We start from the raw sequence: 18149 nt of genomic DNA, 5'->3' as shown, positions 1-18149 counted from the left end.
AGAAAATCCCCAAAGATTGTCTGAAAATGCCTCCCTTGTAAGAGACAACTTCAAAATGACCCCTATCAGTTAGTGACTCCTATGATTGAATGCCCCCTTTGAGCACGATGCCCCTATTTCGATGCCCATAAGAACTGAAATTAGTTAGAGAAGTTTATATTTCATATTTTGGCCTAGTCTTCTCTGATCAGTCATTATTATTTAGGGTTGCTCTGGCCAGAGCCAACTGATTTCTCAAACCCATCCACTTTGAGCAGAAACTTTTTTTATAAATATCCACCATACCTTATTTCCTTCAACCAAAGACCACCCAAACCGTTTGATCTCGATTATCTCGAATTCTGGAAAGGATACAAAAATGTGTCAGCTGACAAAACAATTCTGATATCATGACAAACAATTTATCAGTTTCACTTTCTGATATCTTTGACAAGAAACAAGAAAAATTGGTGCAAAGTAAAAAGGTAAGGTAGCCATTTATTACAGGTTCGGGAGCCAGGTAAAGGAGCCATTTATTACGCATTTACCATAATTTGATTTATGGTTTTTTTTTTTCAAACTAGTGGAGCTACAGTAACATAACAAGTCCAACTGGGACAACAAATTTTGTCAAAAAATCTGACGGAACTTCAAAACGTCTTCCGAGATGAATATAAGTCATCTCGCTCGAACGTCAAGACAAAAAATTCCCAGAAGATTCTTGAAAAAAGACGAGAAAATCAACATATCCCTCTCACAAAAAGCAAAAAAAATGTGAATCGGAAAACGAAGGAAAAACATCGAATGAATCGACGCTAGTAGCTTTATTCACAAAAGAAAACGGGACACAAAAAAGAATAGGAACGAAAAAAATGGGGTACATCAGAAGGGTGAGAAGAGAAACAAGGAATTGAATGGAGGGAAGAATAGGACGACGACGGGAAAAAATAAGGAAATTGTGGTAGGGAGCATTCGGAAAAAAATGTTACATATTTTCATGTAATATTCGATCTATATATAGAAACATGCGAGAAAAAGAATACGTGTTGTAGATTCAAATTCCATCCAGTGGAACAGTAAAGATTTGTACAGTTTAATGAGCAACGGAGAGCTCGAGAAGAACCCAGTTCTTGCGGATAACCTCCTCATTGGCCAGTTGCTCATGGTCTCTGAAGTATTGCTCCTGAGCATCGATGGCCTTCTTGGTCACGTCAGTGAAAGATTCCAAATTGTATCCCAACTTCTGGAGACGCTCCTTGGTCTCAGCCACGTTGACAACGTCGACTGGCTCCAAAGTGAAAATTTTGGCTCCGTCATTCATGATTTCTGTGGCTCTGCGAATAGTCTCGTCATCAGCAGTGCTCAATAATTCAGTCGAAAGGAACACGTCGAACTTAGCGTCCTTGTTTTGCCAGTAATTGACAGAGCTGGCGAGAGTCTCGTTCCATCCGAAACGAACTCTTTGGTCCTTCAAATTGTTGGATTTGGTGAGAGAGGTACGGTAGTATTCTGGAACGAGTTCAGTGTTCCAGACGTTGGCATTGAAGGTTTCGGCAAGAGTGTGCGCGTTGATGTGGCAGAATGGTGAGACGGTACGTGGAGTGTAGAGGAAGAAGGTGGAGTTCGATGGGAGGGAAGTGAGAGCGTCGTCGAAGACCTGAAAATTTAATTTTTTGTGAAACTTCATAAGGATCTTCTTTAAAATAATCTTACCTTCTCAGTCCAGACGTATTTCTCTCCGTCTAATTTGGCATCCCACGCTTCTTGTTCCTTTTGCCAAGTGTTTTTGAGAAGGTCGACTAATTCCTTGGCTGGAGTCTCCTTGGCTCCCTCCTCGGCTGGAACCTTCTCAGCAAGCCAGTGAACCTGACGCCAATTGTTGGATCTCTTGATGTAGGTTGGCACAGAGCACGACCACTGGACATTGAAGCGCCACAACTTGTTGTCGGCATCACTGTAGCGGATGGCACGGAGAAGCTGAAAAGATAAAAATGAGACTTTGAAATCGTACTACTCAATTACATTGATGTAAAGCGACGAGAATCTGTAATGGGTCGGATTTGCGTTGGCAGCATCGTGCATCGAAGTTGCTTTCGATCTTCCAGTGCTTGGCTCGGAGCAACTCTCACGGAGATGTACAATTCCATCTTGACGAAGCCATCTCATGCAGTTGAAGATGAACTCAACGGTCTCATCATCGGAGAGATACATCATGAGCCAGTTGGTGAAGACCAAGTCAACACTGGTTGAGTCCATCTTGAGTCCGACAGCATCTCCAACACGATAGTTGATGTTTCCAAGATGAGCATTTCGTTGTTGGTTTTTCTTGATGAAACTGTCAATGAAATCGGTGGAGAGAACCCAACGAGCAGTCTCGGCAAGAACAGTGGTGAAGCGTCTGAAAACAGTACAATTCAAGATGGAATAATTTAAGAAAGATTTTTAGAAAGCGTAACTACACTTACCCAATTCCAGCTCCAATATCCACAACGTCCTTGTCGTGGAGAAGTGGCAAACTAGCCAAAATATCGGCACGATCGCTGGACTCCAACTCTTCAGCCGAATGATTCAACATCATAGAATTGGTATCCGGCTTATCTGAATACTTATCCCAGAAAGATTTGAAGTTCGCACGACGTTGCATAACCATCTCCATTTCTTTGTCCCTGAAAAAGCCACAAAATTAAGAATAGGAGCCAGTGATTCAAACAATGGAATCAAAATGTTTGCATTGATGTTTTTTTTTCTCATCTGGTCATCAAAGCAAACAGGAGACTACGAGGCAGACTCAATGGTTTCGAGAAACAAGCAAAATGATAAATGGAATTGTTTTATCTTGTTGTATGGGGTAGGGTGCATAGAACTTTTCGCCCCCCTGTCCCCGACTGCCGATCAGGCCATTCTGAAGCTCCGCCCACTTTCGAGAAACACGAGTGGAGACGATGGCCGATTTCACGAATAATGGGAGGAAATAGAACATGCGAAGAATACATAAAATATATCGTAGACAGATGAGTGTTCTAACGATCAAATGTTTAAGATGAGTTTAAAAAACGACTAAAATTTTGATGGGATGACAAAATACTCAGTTTGTATTGCAACAGAAATACAGTTTGTGCTCATCATATTTTGAATTTCTTGATGATCCATAGATCCAACTAAAACATCCCGTCGAATTAAATTTTAATAGGATTCATATGTTCTTTGAGATCTTAAAAAAGGTTTTCAAAATAATACAGTAATCTGCGTATTTGTGCAAATTATTATTTTATGCATACAATTTGGTCATGCTAATTAGTGATTTGTTCCTCTAATAGCTGGGCTCTTTTCTCTGGATTCAAAATAGCTTGGATTGAATGATCTGATAAACTAGATCCTGATCACTGGTATATATTTGAATTATTGACCCTAAGACTTAAGGGCCCAAGTCGAGATTTACTAGGTAATTTGTATGGATTGTATCAAGATTTCAATTGATAACTTGATGATTACTCATGTTAGAAAAATTGAACCTCTTACAAGATTATATAACACCTGTAATAGAAAGGCCCCCAGACTCTCAATTTTCAGATATCTCAATTTCTATTAGAGATATCTATAACATGTCGATTGATAAAGTGTTTTTTATACTATGATAAACAATTTATCATTTGACAACTTTTTTGATATATTTAAAAAGAACCAATAAAAATTGGCGGAAAGCTAAACATCGGGGAGCCCTTCTATTAGAAGTTTTACGGTTACGATATTTTAGCAGATCCGACCACTACAAAAATTAAATTCTACCCTTTTTTCAAATGTTATTCTGGCAAATCCCTGACTTCCTGTGCCCTCTGATTTTTCAAATCGGACACCAATTGCACTATCTGTGTCACATCATAGATACAACGTGGAACTAGTTTTCCTTCTTCTATTATTACTGTTTGCCACTCCTATCTGATCGTTTCCCTTCATTTTTACCGCTCCCCATAAAAGTTCATTATCAGTGTACTCCTCCCAACTGACGGCAGTAGCCTCGCTTCTGCCTAAGCGAGCCTATAACGCGAGCACAGTACACTTGGCCTTCTGAACTTGTCATTTTTCAATTCTTTTGGACACGAATTCTAAGAAAATATCAAGTTTTTATCATCAACATCATATTCATTATCGTAGCGAACTATCAGTTAGGGGTTAGGTTTTATTCTCTCCTCTCTTGTCTTTTTTCAAAGAAACGATACGCGATAAAATATGTCTCTGACATGCTAGACTAGATAGTGTTGGAGAAAAAAGGGGATCTATGAAGATTTGTAAACTGAAAACTTGCAAAAGTTAAATCAATCAACAACTGACTTATATGGAAGAAATTGAAACGATCAGACTGGTAAAGCAGGCTTTTTTTTAGAAAAGAATAGTACTTCGGAAAAGCGACGGTCAACGTCTGCTGACCATTCTTATCTTATCAGAGATGCTGGAAACAAAAAGCCAATAAAAATGGAATTGCACAAAAAGTGGAAGAAACGTGCTTTCAGAAAATCCAGGGAAAATTGTGTAGGAAAAGGGAAAATCAGGGTTGACCATGGTTGGAAAGTTCAAGCTCGAGCTGAACAAAATTAGATCTGTTGCAGTTTTACGTTTGCACAGCTTGGCATTCAACAATGAAAATGTGAAAGAAGCTTAACATGGAACTTTTTAAGCTGCCATTTTATTTGACAAAAACCACTATACAAGTGAAAGAGCGTCTTTAAGAACCATTAGATCCCTTCTCAAACTTCTAAAGTGCTGAAATTTCAGTTTCAGTATAAAAAAACGCCTTTTCTGTGCAAAAACGGCAATTTTCAACTATGAACTTCTGCATTCCTAAGGATTGCAGAAAAATTTGCCTACCCTTTGAGCGAGATAATTTTCCCAAGTTTGAAAAATCGTTTTAGAAAAATTGTGACATCAGAAGTGTCACAGAATTTGCCAATTGAAATGTCAACTTTATAGGTTGCCTTGTAAGTTAGAAACTACTGTATAAATAAGTCGAACTCGAAAATGTGGACCAAATTTTTTGAAAAGGTGATCCAGAATCTGATGTCAGAAAATCGTCTAGGATCATCACCTACCACACGTGTACATGCTCCCACGTGTCGAATGATACAAGAAAAGAATGGGTGGTCGTCTACCATATATTTTTTGAAATCATGTGATCATCTAAAAGGAATCAGAAAAAAGTCACTTACAGAGTTTGATCCTCAACAGAAAATAGTTGTTGGCCGATCGACATGTTGACACCTGAAACATAAATGATGACGAAGGATAAATGTATTGGAAGTGTTCAAAAACATAAGAAGTAGACGGAAGGAGAGGGAAATATTTTCATAGGATTTGGAAATCGGAAAACGACTGAACTGCTCTGCGATACTCGAGATGGGCGAGGCTTTAATTTGAATAATCTGCCACGGCCTCAGAGAGGGATACTGTAGGTTCAGTGAACAGTGTTCACTGAACGCCCGCCCCTTTTCTGACATATCTCATCTACAAAATTCCTTATATCAAATCGAAACCAAGGGAACACACACACACACATTCTTATTAAAATAAAAAACCAATTGCCCTATCGACATGAATAGACGGCAAGAGGAGAAAAAAAGAGACAACTGATTTGAATCAAGACGAGAAAGGTGAAGAAGGAGAAGACGAAGAAGAGAATATATGGTAGTTGTTACACGGTATTATCTGATTTTTGTCATCGAGAAAAAAGGGAGAAGAGAAAAAGAAGAAATACAGACAATACATACACTCTCATCATGTTCATTTTGCAGCAAATTGTAAAGTATCACAGTGATGAGAAGATGAATACTATCGAGACCTTGGCGGTTTTTTTGGTTGCGGAATTTAGAAAAAAAAAGATAAAGATAGACGTTGGTTCACAAGTTCAATTCAATCGACTGATTGAAAATGACAAGCGAGAAAAAAATCAAACAATCGAAAAGCGAAGAAATAGCCAAAAGGCAGTGTTGGAGTTCATCGTTCTTATCAGTTCCAGATGGAGGAATAACAATTTTATGGATAGGCATACACACTCCGATTTTTGGCTTCCTTTGGAGTGTAAAAGTAAGAAAATTGAGTGTTTGTAAGGTGTTTAGCAAGAAGAGCAGTGTTTCCTGACACGCAATTAGGTCTAGGAAAAAACCAATCAGGTTGATTGAAAAGCCAGTACGCACTTGGGTTCAAGCGAGGGGGTCAGAAAACGCGCCCCAGGAAACACGTAGGCCAGAAAAAATTTAATAATTTTAAAGTGGACGCTGGTTTGATCTAGATCATGATCTATTTCTTCAAAATCAACTGGTTGCAAGGCGCGCTTTTTCGCTCTTCATTTAAAACTGTGAAACTCACTATCAGCGACTTTCATACTTTCCTGATTTTAACTTTTAATCTATCAAAAGTGATCAATAACTCTGAAATCTTCTTTCGGAAGCCAGATGAAAAATTGTAGTCATTAATCGGCAGATCCAGTTGATTCCAAAGCAGATCGAAAAAATAACCCGCGAAAAATTCAAATATGTTATTCAAAAGAGTAAGCATTTCGAGGGACGCGGGAGAAAAAAAACATGTGACCGTTCTGAAAGAATGCCGATATTTTGTAATTTAACCTTCAAAAGTTCCGCAATCTAGCTTTGAGATCTTGTCGCACATCTGAGATTCACATCAGAATATTAGACATTTTTCAGTAATCAAAAATGTTAGATTGAAACTTGATATATGTCGTAAATCTCACTCCATTAAGATGGACAATTTTTAATCCGATCTTAGCTTTTTATCTATCCGACGGACAGTTCTGGAGTCGTTCTGGAGTCGTAAATCATTAGAACCAGTCTTAAACAGAATATCAGATTTCTCAAAAAAAAAGAGGGAAGGAGTATAAATATATACTCTATGAGATCCGGCGGAAGAGTAATTGCAAGAAGAAAAACACATGATATACTGAAGGACTACACGAAAAACCACAAAATACTCGTTGTCATGGGGACTATTGGTGATGTCGACGCTCAGAAAGAAAGTTCATGTGGAAGATTAGATCTGAGTTTTCAAAAAGTTGGATTCAGAAGAAACAACGGTTTAGGTACTCTGGAAATACAGTATATGTACAAAAACGTATTTTTAAGCTGCTTTTCGGCATATTCAGGACTCTCGAGCTCGTAGAACTAGATCGGAAAATTCGCATTCACAGAATTTTTGTCTTTCATAAATCGGCAAGCTGAAAAACTAAGAATATTCAAAAAATTCTATGAATGCAAAGTTTTGAATCTAGTTCTGTTTTACATCCTCCAAAACATTGATCGGAAACTTGACAGCTGAACTCCAGATTCCTGAAAATAGCGAAATCGGCCGAAACTCAACTAAAGAATACGTTTTTGTGTGTCTCCTTGGGCCGGGCTTGAAAAAAATTTTCAAGGTCCGGCGCCGTTGGCCCGGTATCAAAAATTCAGTATTTTTAAGCCAATTTTTTCCTTTGATTGATTTGTTTGCTTGTCAATCATAAATTTCTATGCTTTGATGAAATTAAAAATCATATTTGTAAAAATTTCGGGAGCCGGGCCGGACCTTCAAAAATTGGAAAAATAACACGGTCTGGCCTGTTACAAATCCTGAATAGAAAATCCTAACATTTTAGCTTCTCTAACAAATTTTTTTCTTTTTCAATTGAAAACCGGAAAAAAGTTTAATTGGTCTTATAATGGTTTTTCATGCATCCATCCCTAATAGTTCCACAGTCCAACAGTTGGATGCCGATGGACAACCCAAAACAATTTTCAAAGGTTAAAAGTTTTATTCTCCACAAGTTCAGTAACAAGAGATCGCCGAAAAATCGGCTTACTGGGCGGAAAGATTTCATATCCCATAACCCCCAAAAACAGTTTGTTTTCCATCTGTTCATTCATTCAAATGTAAAAAAAATGGTTCCTTCTGTTTCGAAATTGTCTGTTATATCCACGGAATCTTTGAATTCTTTAAAATCAGTTTCTTCTCGGATAAATCTAACAAAAGAAGACTATGAAAACACTCCGTTTGCTCATGTCGAGAGGGTTTGTTCACAAGTTTTGAAATGTTATTTCTTATTCTTAAATTTGAGATCATTTGGTTGCTTCGCTTGGATTTCACCCATTCTAGAGGATGGGCAAGACGAATCAATAATGCAGTCACTGCGATTTTCTTGATTTCCAGTAAAAGAATTTTACAGCAAAAATTGTCAAAATCAATTTTTAGGCATGTACTATCTGGGCTTCATGGCAAAAACAATGTTCTATAAATCGTCATTTTATGTTTTGGATATGTCTCTTCAACTTCTTAGTATGATTTGGCATGTCGAATCCATACTTTCAACGGTTTCAAATAATTTTAAAATCAAATTCTCAATTTTTTCTTCAGGTTTTTCTGGTTTATTGGCAGTTGAGTGGAAAATTGGAAGGGTTGAAAGCGAAACTCGAAGTTTGTCAGAATTTCAGAGGCGTAAGAAGTAAAACTCACAAATTTTACGGTAATACAGCTGAATTGATACTTTCTTGAAACAAAAAAGTTTTCAGATGGAGCTCGCTGGTTCATTATACTGTATGTAGTTACAACGGTGTTCAATGTCTGCTATTCTGCAAAATTCTATTTTGAAAAATCGCATTCGGTTTGGGCAATGTTAATTTCAGAGGTTTGACATGCTTCATTCAGTTTTAACATTAAAACTATTTCAGATGTTCTATTACAAAAAACTGCGATTCATTATGTCGATTATCAGTTCATATATGTATTCTGTCTGGCTCACAACTACTTATGTTTTTGTCACTTATGCAAATGCTGCATATTTCGAAGTTTCTTATTTCAACAAACAGATTCGGAATCTATCCGGAACTCGAGATTATTTAAAAGAAGAGTTGCTGAAAAACATTGAGAAGTTTCGACTCATAAGTGAAGCGATTGCTGAGCTAGACATGGTTTTTCGGGTGAGTTTCTCTTCGTCTCTTATGAAAATATTACAAAATTTTCAGCTCTACACATTTGCCATGTTGGCTACAGTAATCCCGATTTTGATATTCACTTTAATGATGCTGAATCAACACATGTCCTCTTTTACTGACTTTCTCATCTGTGCTCCTTTCATCCTTTTCTGTACATGTGCATTCTGTTCTGTTACTATTGCTCCTGCTCGTGTCCACGAAGAGTGCCAGAATCTGAAACATTCCTTGTGCAAAAACAAGAACATCTGGCAGCCCTATGACCCAGAGATTTATCAGCTTGCGAACACTTTATCCAATCATTGCGAACAAAACGGATTGGGAATTTCTATTTGGGGATTCGCCACTTTGTCGCGTCCTTTAATTCTGGGAGTGAGTTCAGAATCGAATTCAAGTAATCGGAAAAATCATTTCAGACACTGTCGGCTACAGCAATGATGATGTCTCTGTTGACAGATTTAAAGCCGGAACGAATAATTGAGGTGACAGTGGAAGATGGAAATTAAAGATCTGTTGGCTTGCAATGAAATGTTCTATTTTTCAATTTTTTACTATTTAAAAACATTCTCAAGTTTAAAAATAGTTCAAACTCCGAAAAGCGAGAGTTCATCATGAATCTATCAATCTTCTATTTCACCTCTATCTCTCAATCTTTCATCTTTTTTTCAACGAGAACGATTCCCATGACGATGTTCTTCATCCATTTCTTTTTCAAACAAGAAACATTCGTTCTGACGAAAAAACCTGCTCGAGAAGTTTTTTTCTTCTTACATGAGAGTTGGGGAATTGCCGAAAAATGATAAAACGAATTGAATTCCCAGGCGAATGACGTCTTCTTCCGCTCGTCGTCCACTTTGTCTTTTCTCCCATTTTCTTTCTATTTTTGTGTCAGTCGTCCCCCGGCCCAAAAATCTACTCTTTCTTAAATCTGATTCATTACCCAACTCATTTTCAGCTCATCCACACAAAACACATTTTCAATTGGATCCGTTTTTCAGACAACAACCGTAATCATTTTCCAACATCATGTTCATCTTTTCACATCTTATCATTTCCACCTGTTTCTTATTCAACCATGTCGATTCTCTTGGAGGAAAGCCATTCCACGTGGCACAGAGAGATATGACCGGAAAGAATTATGCGGTGCTAGCATTGTGTGATGACTCTTCAAAGGGACATCATATTAATGTGACTCTCAATTTGAAAAACGATGCTGGAGATAATCTGGAAATTGTTCATTTCCGGTACTCCAAGGAGCCAATTGAGGTATTACTGTAGTCATTGAAGCATTTTTCAAGCTGTTTTTCATGCATTGCTGTTAGCTGTTTTTCAGATCGAAGACCACTCTGCTCACAACATCACCGAAGTAGTCCTGACTGCTGACGTTGCACCAGTTCCATATAACATTCAGAAGGTGTCTGTCAGAATTCGTGATAAGTAAGGAGTTTTTTAATAACCTTCATGATCATCTGAACCTTTTTCTTTATCTCTTTAGCCTCTTCAAACTACACGTCAATCAAGAATGCGATGACGAAGAGGAATTCATCACATCGAAGACCCAGCAGACATTCTGGAGCCGTCGTATTGACTGTGAAAGGTTTGATGACCGAATTCAAGAACAAAAACATAACATTTTGTTTCAGAAAAGATGTTTACTGTGATGATCGTCACGATGAATTCCTGGGATGCGAATCTGTATTCGTCTATCACATGTCATGGAAACGTGGAGCCACTGGAAGAATTTAATTTTTTTTTAACTGCTTCTTTTTCTGATTCTTGAAACGTTTGCTTGTGAAATATAGATGATTCGAGAAGAATCCAAAAACAAATGGTCGTAGTTTACATGTACTTTTACGTACACAGGTTGATGAATAAAACCAATAAACGCTTTTCTTGTGTAGTAGTCTTTTTTTTTTTGATTTCTCAGATCTTCAGTAATTCGATTCGATTCAATTTTTTAATTTTTAACTTTTTAAATTTAATTAGAAAAAATTCCAGAAAAATTCCAGAAACTCAAAAATGCTCAATTTGCATCTGATTTGCCGGTCGCTAAGCGCTCTTTAGCAAGTTATAATCTAATGTTTACACACAAAAATTGCTCTCCGTTTTCCGACAACCATTCTCTTCTTTTTCTTGCCGACCCAATTCTTTTCTTCGATTATTATGCTAATCACTCGCTTTTTTCACCTTTCTTCCGGATTTTTCCGGCATTTTCTGTCAAACATAGATAGTCTAGGAAGGAGTTTGAAAAGAAAGGTTCCGATGATAAACAATTCAATTATAATTTCTCGGTTTGTTTTGATCATGATCTTGTCTGTGCATACATAACCACTTCTAATTTTCTGAGCAGGCTTTTGGAAATTTCGATATGTTTTTTTTCGAAATTTGAAATATCTGTTTCTGGGTTTTCCATTTAATCAAGTTCAATGACATCTAGGGTTTTTACGAATCATGGTAAAATCGCTCACTGGGTGTTATACTAGTACAAAATAAAAAATCGGAGCTGTGGAAGAGAAACGCCGGTGGCTGTGGCCAAAGTTACCACTAACGACAACTAATGTAATCTAAAAAATTCTTTTCATTTTCAGAATTTATTTTTCTTTTTTTACTCATTTTCGCGATTTTCCTGTTTATTTTCCCTAAACAAGTCGGAAAATTAAACTATTTCGTAGCGAAAATATTAACTGAAAATAAGCAAAACCGGGAAAAAAACTCAGAAAATAAAACATTTTTTGGTCACGATAGTTTTCGTTGTGGGACCTTCGGCCGCCGCCACTGTCGTTCCTCTTCGACAGCTCCGGTTTTTCGTATCAGCATAATAATAATAAGCTATTTTGCACAAACTAGGGAACAAGATCATGCATCTAGTGGGCATCGTTTGGGCATCTTGCCCGAAATTCTCTGAGAAATTAGTCACTTCCTTTGAAAAACTCAAAAGAATAGGAACTATACTTTACTTTTAATTGATAATTTCAGTATCGTTTGGATAGATACTCATGAGATATTACATAAAAACAGACAAATCCATACACTAAAAACTCTCGACCAGTGCTGCTCTACCTAAAAAAAAAGTTCCAATCACTTGAAAATGTTCATAAACCCGCCCAGCGAAACAATTTAAAACTTTCCAACCAGTCTCTCTTCTATTTCGTTATAATTTTTCGTTCTCAACTTTTGACTTTCATAGAGCTCTCCCTCCTCTTTTTTCCTCTTATCACTTTTACCCTTTTCACCTTCACGTATACCAGATCCCTCGATAGACGCGGGCGGCACTCTACAAGTTTGTGCTCTCCAAATGTGTGCTCTTTTTCCCTTTTCTTCTTTTCTGCTTCCCCCAAAAAATGCTTTTCATATTTGTCTTGACTCCTGTGCACCGGGACGGTAGAGACTAGGAAATATTATAGGGATTGGAGAGATTCAGCGAAAAAGAGTTCAAGAGACGTCACACAGTGATTGGGATTGAATTGGTAGAGCCCCCGACGGCGCTACCACGCAAAAATACAGTGGTGCTCTATGATCGATTCCACCACCCGTGTCTCATTTTGAGCTCTTCTTTTGCCCGGGGAATCTCTTTTCGAACACTTGCAGTCTTTTTATTAACCAATCTGAATTTCTATTACGCAAACTCTAAATTCTGAAAAACAAACATTTTAATTGTTCAAATAGAGGCATGAATCACTAAATAAATTTCAGACTAGAAATTAGAAATTTCGTAATACGGATCCGAAAGAGAATATATACCGTAAAACCTGTAATAGAAGGGCCCCCATGCTGTCAAGTTTGAGATCAATTATCTCGGTTCCTATGAAAGGTATCAAAATTGTGTCAACTGACAAAACGCTTCTGATATTATGATAAACAGTTTATCAGTTGATAACTTTTTTATACCGATAACAAGAACCGAGATAAATCGTCTCAAATATAATAGTTAGGGGCTCTTCTATTACAGGTTTTACGGTAATAGTAAGGCGACTAGAAAATTTCTTGAAGGATGGACAGTGGCTTTTTTATTAACCCAAGTTAGACTTTGAACTATTCCTTCAATCAAAGTATTGACTCAAGTGACCTTCTACTTTTTTTTGAAATCCGATACAATACCCAATTGACGAAGTAGTTTTTCTCTCCCCGAAAAGTCAATTCAATACTTTTCCATAGAAAAATAAATGAAAACAAGCACTTGACCAGCGAGTTAGTCTACAGTAGGTCCGAAAAAAACAGGGATTCTCAATAATCACCGCAAATATCCTTCTCCCTCTTCTCATCCCTCCCATTCCTTCATTCAATCCTTCTCATCTTGTGTAACAACGGCAAAAACAACGAGGAACATGTCCCCGATAGATAAGCGCCATTCTCACCTCAATGATACAGCGGGGGGTATAGATCAGTGGTAGAGCGCTCCCTTAGCATGGGAGAGGGCTGGGGTTCAATTCCCCATACCTCCAGGATGTTTTTATCGTTTCGAAAAGTGTGACTTATTTTAAAAATAGTATCTTGCTTGCTTGTTCTACAAATTAAAAGTAGGGAACTTGTGTGAGAAAACTGGAATATGAAATAGAATTAGCTCATGTTTCTGTTGAGGTGAAAAAAGAGCCTAGTACCGCCGAATTGTTTACTGTTCTGTTCGCCCAGCGCAGATGTTAAATAAAAACTTTACCATTGCTTACTTTCGCGTACATTTCTACCCATCTAACCACCTTTACTTTCGGTTTCTTTCACATTTTTCGTTCGCCCACTCACGAAAAGTTCAATTTCTTCATTTTTTATCTTACTTTAGGGCCATCATGAAAGAGCCGTGCTTCCGTTGCAAACGACCGACTTATTTCAATGACAAGGTAAGTCTTTGATTGTTTTTTGAAAATGTACTAGATCTAGAAAACAGACAAAAATACATTTCAGATGGGACCATTGAAAGATGGATCAATGTTCCATAAGGGATGTTTCAAATGCTGGATTTGCGGAACTCGGCTCTCACTCAAAACTTATCACAACAACAGAAACGATAACACTGATCTCGAGGTTTGCTTCTTTTAACTTTTGATCCCTCGTCAAGTGTTTCATTTTGAAGGTTTACTGTGCCGGACATGTGCCAACACCAGGGCCACACGATCCAATTCCACATCGATCAAATCTTTTGTTCTCGCCAAAAACAAAGGGAGAATATCCACACAATTTGATGAGACCTGCAGGACCAACATAATATCATCAAAACGATAAAACAACTGGAATATAATGAATCTGTTAAATGCACTTGCTTCTCTTCCCCCTTCTTCTCATTCTTCTTTTTCCTCCATCTGCCTATCCCTGTTCATTTGTGAATTTATACCTGTTTTTCGCTTGTATTATATAAACTTGACGACTCTTTGTGCGGTTTTATGGATAACTGACAACAATTCTATTTAAGATGCAGCACAGGTGATCTATAAATTTTCAATGAAGCCCTCTCAATGGGTGTGAAAGTTCAGACAGTCATAGGAAAGTAACGCGTATTTCATCCACAGCAGCGTCTACCAAAATCTTTCAGATAAACCATAAAAGTGAATAACTCAAATGAATGTCAACTTCCAGCGTGTTACTCCTGATTCAGGATTCCTGAACCTGAATTTCAGACTAACAAAAAATTCGAAAAATTAGGATTTGAAAATTTCCCAAAAATACTGAAATTCTACAGGTGAATTGATTTGAAAGGTACATAATTATATTGGGAGGTATGACATTCTAAAGAGAAATCGAATGGAAAAATGAATAGGTTGAATCGCACCAAAAGCGGACCAGCCAGCTGTTTGAAGCGGCGGAGGCGCAGGCTGGCTAAAAATGAAAAGGATAGGGAAAAAATATTCGAAAATAAAAAGGATTACTGTAGAAGGAAATTGTAAAATGTGTTGTAGGGAGAAGTAATCGAAAGATAAGGATAACTGTAAAAGAAAAATATTCGAACATGAAAAGGAATTTAAGAGTTTTTCTGGTACGTTTCGCAAATTTTCATCTCCCGAACTTTTGGTAATCTGAAAATCGTTGAAGTTTTTTATTTCCTCAAAAGTTGTGCAGATTTTAAGGAATCATATCCATTTCATTGTATTATAATTTCCCAATAAGCTTCGTTAACCGACAGACACACAATTTTTAGAAAGTTCATTTTATGGTACCTTCTAATCTTAAAAACAGACAGTAACATGTGTTCGTTGCATTTATAGTATCTCTACCGCCTCTGCGAAAATAAGATACCATCTACAAATGATACAATAGTGTGAGGGTCAGTTTCTCGCTTCAGTCAATCTATCATCATCATCATCGGACATGCATTCCTCTCCGGTATTTTCCACCATATTGACACTTTTCTTGTCCTTTTCTCGGTATCAAATATATGGTGATGTTCGTGAAATACAGTGAACTTTGATTGTCAAATTTTGTGTATTGATGTTCTAATTGGATTATCTTTCGCACTATTTTTCACGATTTTGATTTTCATCAATTTTCAGCCACTTTTGAGCTTATGATGTTGAATTAAAATTAAGTAAAAATATGTTTAAAATTAAAAAAAATTAAAATTAGGCTAATTAAGTAAAATTGGGATCGTATTCTTTAATTAAGTTCAAATACCATAAACAGTATATTTTTTGAACGCCAACCCTAACTTTCAACTTTGAGCCAATTATCTCATTTCCTGTGAAAGATATCAAAAAGTAGCCAACTAACAAGATATTTTTATATTATTGTTAAAATTTTGTCAGTTAACCACTTTTTGATATTTTCTAGAGAAAATCAGATATATGGGTCCAAAGTTGGGAGAGTTCTATTAGATTGTTTACGGTAGTTCCTGCTTTCTCTAATTATTCAATACTGGTTCCTGATTTTCATTCCATGCCACACATGTTTTTCTTTTTTTTCCATTGAAATTCAGAAGGAAGTCTAGCCCCGGAATCAAAATAAAGGGACAAAATACCCGTTGCTGGAGAACTGACCACTAATTAAAGCACGCCCGTTCTCAGAAATCCGCCTTCGTGTTGTCCACTTGTTCTTTTTTTCAGTTATTTTTCCGTTGTTTTACTATAAGTTTCATCTGTTGTTTCAGCTCTAAAAATAACAATTTTTGAGAGTTATCTAGAAAAAAAAGATTTATGATCACTTTATTACTTATTGTTAGATCCAAATCTTGTATTCTGCAGTTATTATTTAATTCCTTTCTTCTTTTTCTTTTCAGCAGAATTAAAAAAAACATGCACTAGTTGTTTTTGCTCTTCTGGTGACGACGGTGTTCGGGAAATTCTGAAAATAACGACCACTAGTATCTTTTATTCTTTTTCTTCTTCTTCTTCGTCACATTCACTCTCTTATTTTGATCATTTTTCTGCCTGCAAAGAGCTTTCGGATAGAAAAAATTATAGTGTCGGCTCAGATTTTTCGATTTATTCCTTCTCGATTGTATCTATTCGGTGTTAATACATGTTTTCTTCAATTTGATTTCATGAAAAACGATCTTACATCCTGCACATTTTCAGAATATTTTTCGATAGAAAATAAGAGATTTTTATCAAACTCATGTCTGTTCATTTTTTGTTTCATCAGAGTGCATTCTCTGCCAAATACAAAATATAAGCTAATAATCACTCTTATATAAAACGCTAGACTCTGCCTGTTGGCAGTTTATAGAAATGTCCGCCTTATTTGAAAATATATTTCAAGAGAAAGACGGTTTAATTTGGCTGGAAGGAATCGAATCATTTATTTGTACAGTTTGCAGCCAATTTGAAGTTTTTTTCCTCTTGAATTTTTTTTTCATCTGAAATTCGTTGAATTCGGTTAAAAGGGGCTCGGATCAACAATTTTAGTGCCTTTAAATATTTAAAAAGTTATGATTTTTCTTAATTTTGTTGCGAAAAAGTTTAAATAACAATCCGAAACACCCCAAAAAACGCCGTTGAAATTTTTCAAAAAGTGGGTGCTGGAGATGAAGGTGCTTGTTTCATTTTCAAAGGCGTTTTTCGGGGTTTTGGTATTTTTCTGAATTTCGTCGAAGTTACATTCTGAAAATACATAATTTTGGGAACATTTTAATGCAAACGTTACAAAAAGTTTTGATTGGAGTCCTCTCTTTAATTGTTTTTTCCTCTTGAATTTTTTCCTCTGAAATTCGCTAAGGTTGACTAAATGTCTACTTCCTTAAAGATAGTTTCTGAAGATTTCAAATAAAGTCGTATTCCATTCATTGTATCATACTTCCCTAATAATCCTCGTTCAATCGGTTCAAATTTTAATTAATAATTCATAAATTCAAAGAAAAGCAACAGCGGTTATTGCTTCTTGGAAACTAGCAAAGCGATACTTCAAATTTCGAAAACACCTTTTTCTCGTTCACTATTTCGAGCACAACAAATTTCGTATTTCCGCTTTTCCTGACATTTATTTTGACATGTTTTCCTTGAAAATCCAGCTTCAACTCAACTCAAAATTCAATTCAAGAGTCATATGAAATCTCACATTTTCAAATAAAGTCCCTCCAATTTTCAACCAATTTTTGCACCTGTCCTCTCCCGAAAAATTCTAATATCATGCAAAAGAGAAAACTGACATTTATTTTGTCTTTCCATTTTCCGAGATTTATCCATCTTCTTCATTTTATTCCACCCTCCGATTTCAATTTCACCTGACATTTTTTCTTTTTTTTTCTTTTTTATGTGAAATTTTGGTTCTTTATGTGCTCCCCATTATTCATTCATTTTTTCTGGAGTTCTTTTTGATTAAATCCGGTCACTGACTTCACTACTCTTTTTCTAAGAGTCTCTCTTTTACTATTTCTTATTACTTTCTTCCTTTTCTTTTTGCTTTTTCCCATTCTTCTTCATTTTTCATCCTTTATTCCTGACTGTATTACTTTTCCTTTTCTTTTTTTTCTAAAAGCAATGCATATATCCGTCCTTCTGCTATTTTTGCTCGAGTCAAATGCAAAAAAAGAAGAGAAAAAACGGGTTCAGTTTGCAAAAAAGAGTCCCGAATGATGGCTCAGTTGGGAGTAGAATAAGGAGACCCGGATGCATGTGATTCTTGTTCTTCTAAATTCCACGTGTTACACTGTACTGTTCTGGCTATTTTTAATTCAACTTAAGATACAGTACTTCAATATGTCTGCCCTCACAATCAGTTCAAAATCCTTGAGACCCTGCAAACCTTTTACCAAAGTTTTCTTGTTCTTATGCAACAAGTTGCGAG

General features: G+C 36.5%; 3 protein-coding genes and 1 non-coding gene across 4 annotated transcripts; 3 read left to right on the top strand and 1 right to left on the bottom strand.

The window, feature by feature from the left end:
• Positions 1-1072: 1072 nt before the first annotated feature.
• Positions 1073-5224, bottom strand: Cbr-pmt-1 (the record flags this gene model as incomplete). Its single annotated transcript, XM_002630639.1, has 5 exons — positions 1073-1636; positions 1693-1956; positions 2002-2377; positions 2445-2645; positions 5181-5224. 5 exons carry the CDS (start codon positions 5222-5224, stop codon positions 1073-1075), a joined length of 1449 nt encoding a protein of 482 aa, XP_002630685.1.
• A 2674-nt stretch (positions 5225-7898) lies between these two features.
• On the top strand, positions 7899-9451 carry Cbr-gur-5 (the record flags this gene model as incomplete). The annotated part of the gene is made up of 8 exons (XM_045242603.1): positions 7899-8027; positions 8075-8165; positions 8209-8292; positions 8371-8451; positions 8526-8641; positions 8685-8933; positions 8979-9317; positions 9362-9451. 8 exons carry the CDS (start codon positions 7899-7901, stop codon positions 9449-9451), a joined length of 1179 nt encoding a protein of 392 aa, XP_045092326.1.
• A 520-nt stretch (positions 9452-9971) lies between these two features.
• On the top strand, positions 9972-14142 carry CBG02365 (the record flags this gene model as incomplete). The annotated part of the gene is made up of 7 exons (XM_002630641.1): positions 9972-10211; positions 10279-10382; positions 10441-10542; positions 10589-10668; positions 13689-13777; positions 13842-13961; positions 14011-14142. 7 exons carry the CDS (start codon positions 9972-9974, stop codon positions 14140-14142), a joined length of 867 nt encoding a protein of 288 aa, XP_002630687.1.
• Positions 13316-13387, top strand: CBG28150. Its single transcript has one exon. It is a non-coding gene (tRNA).
• Positions 14143-18149: the final 4007 nt, after the last annotated feature.

The sequence above is a fragment of the Caenorhabditis briggsae genome (genome assembly GCF_000004555.2).
Source record: "Caenorhabditis briggsae complete genome, chrII, whole genome shotgun sequence".
Taxonomy (NCBI): Eukaryota; Metazoa; Nematoda; class Chromadorea; order Rhabditida; family Rhabditidae; genus Caenorhabditis; species Caenorhabditis briggsae.
Note: the sequence above shows the minus strand (reverse complement) of the source record. Positions and strands in the feature narration are given on the sequence as shown.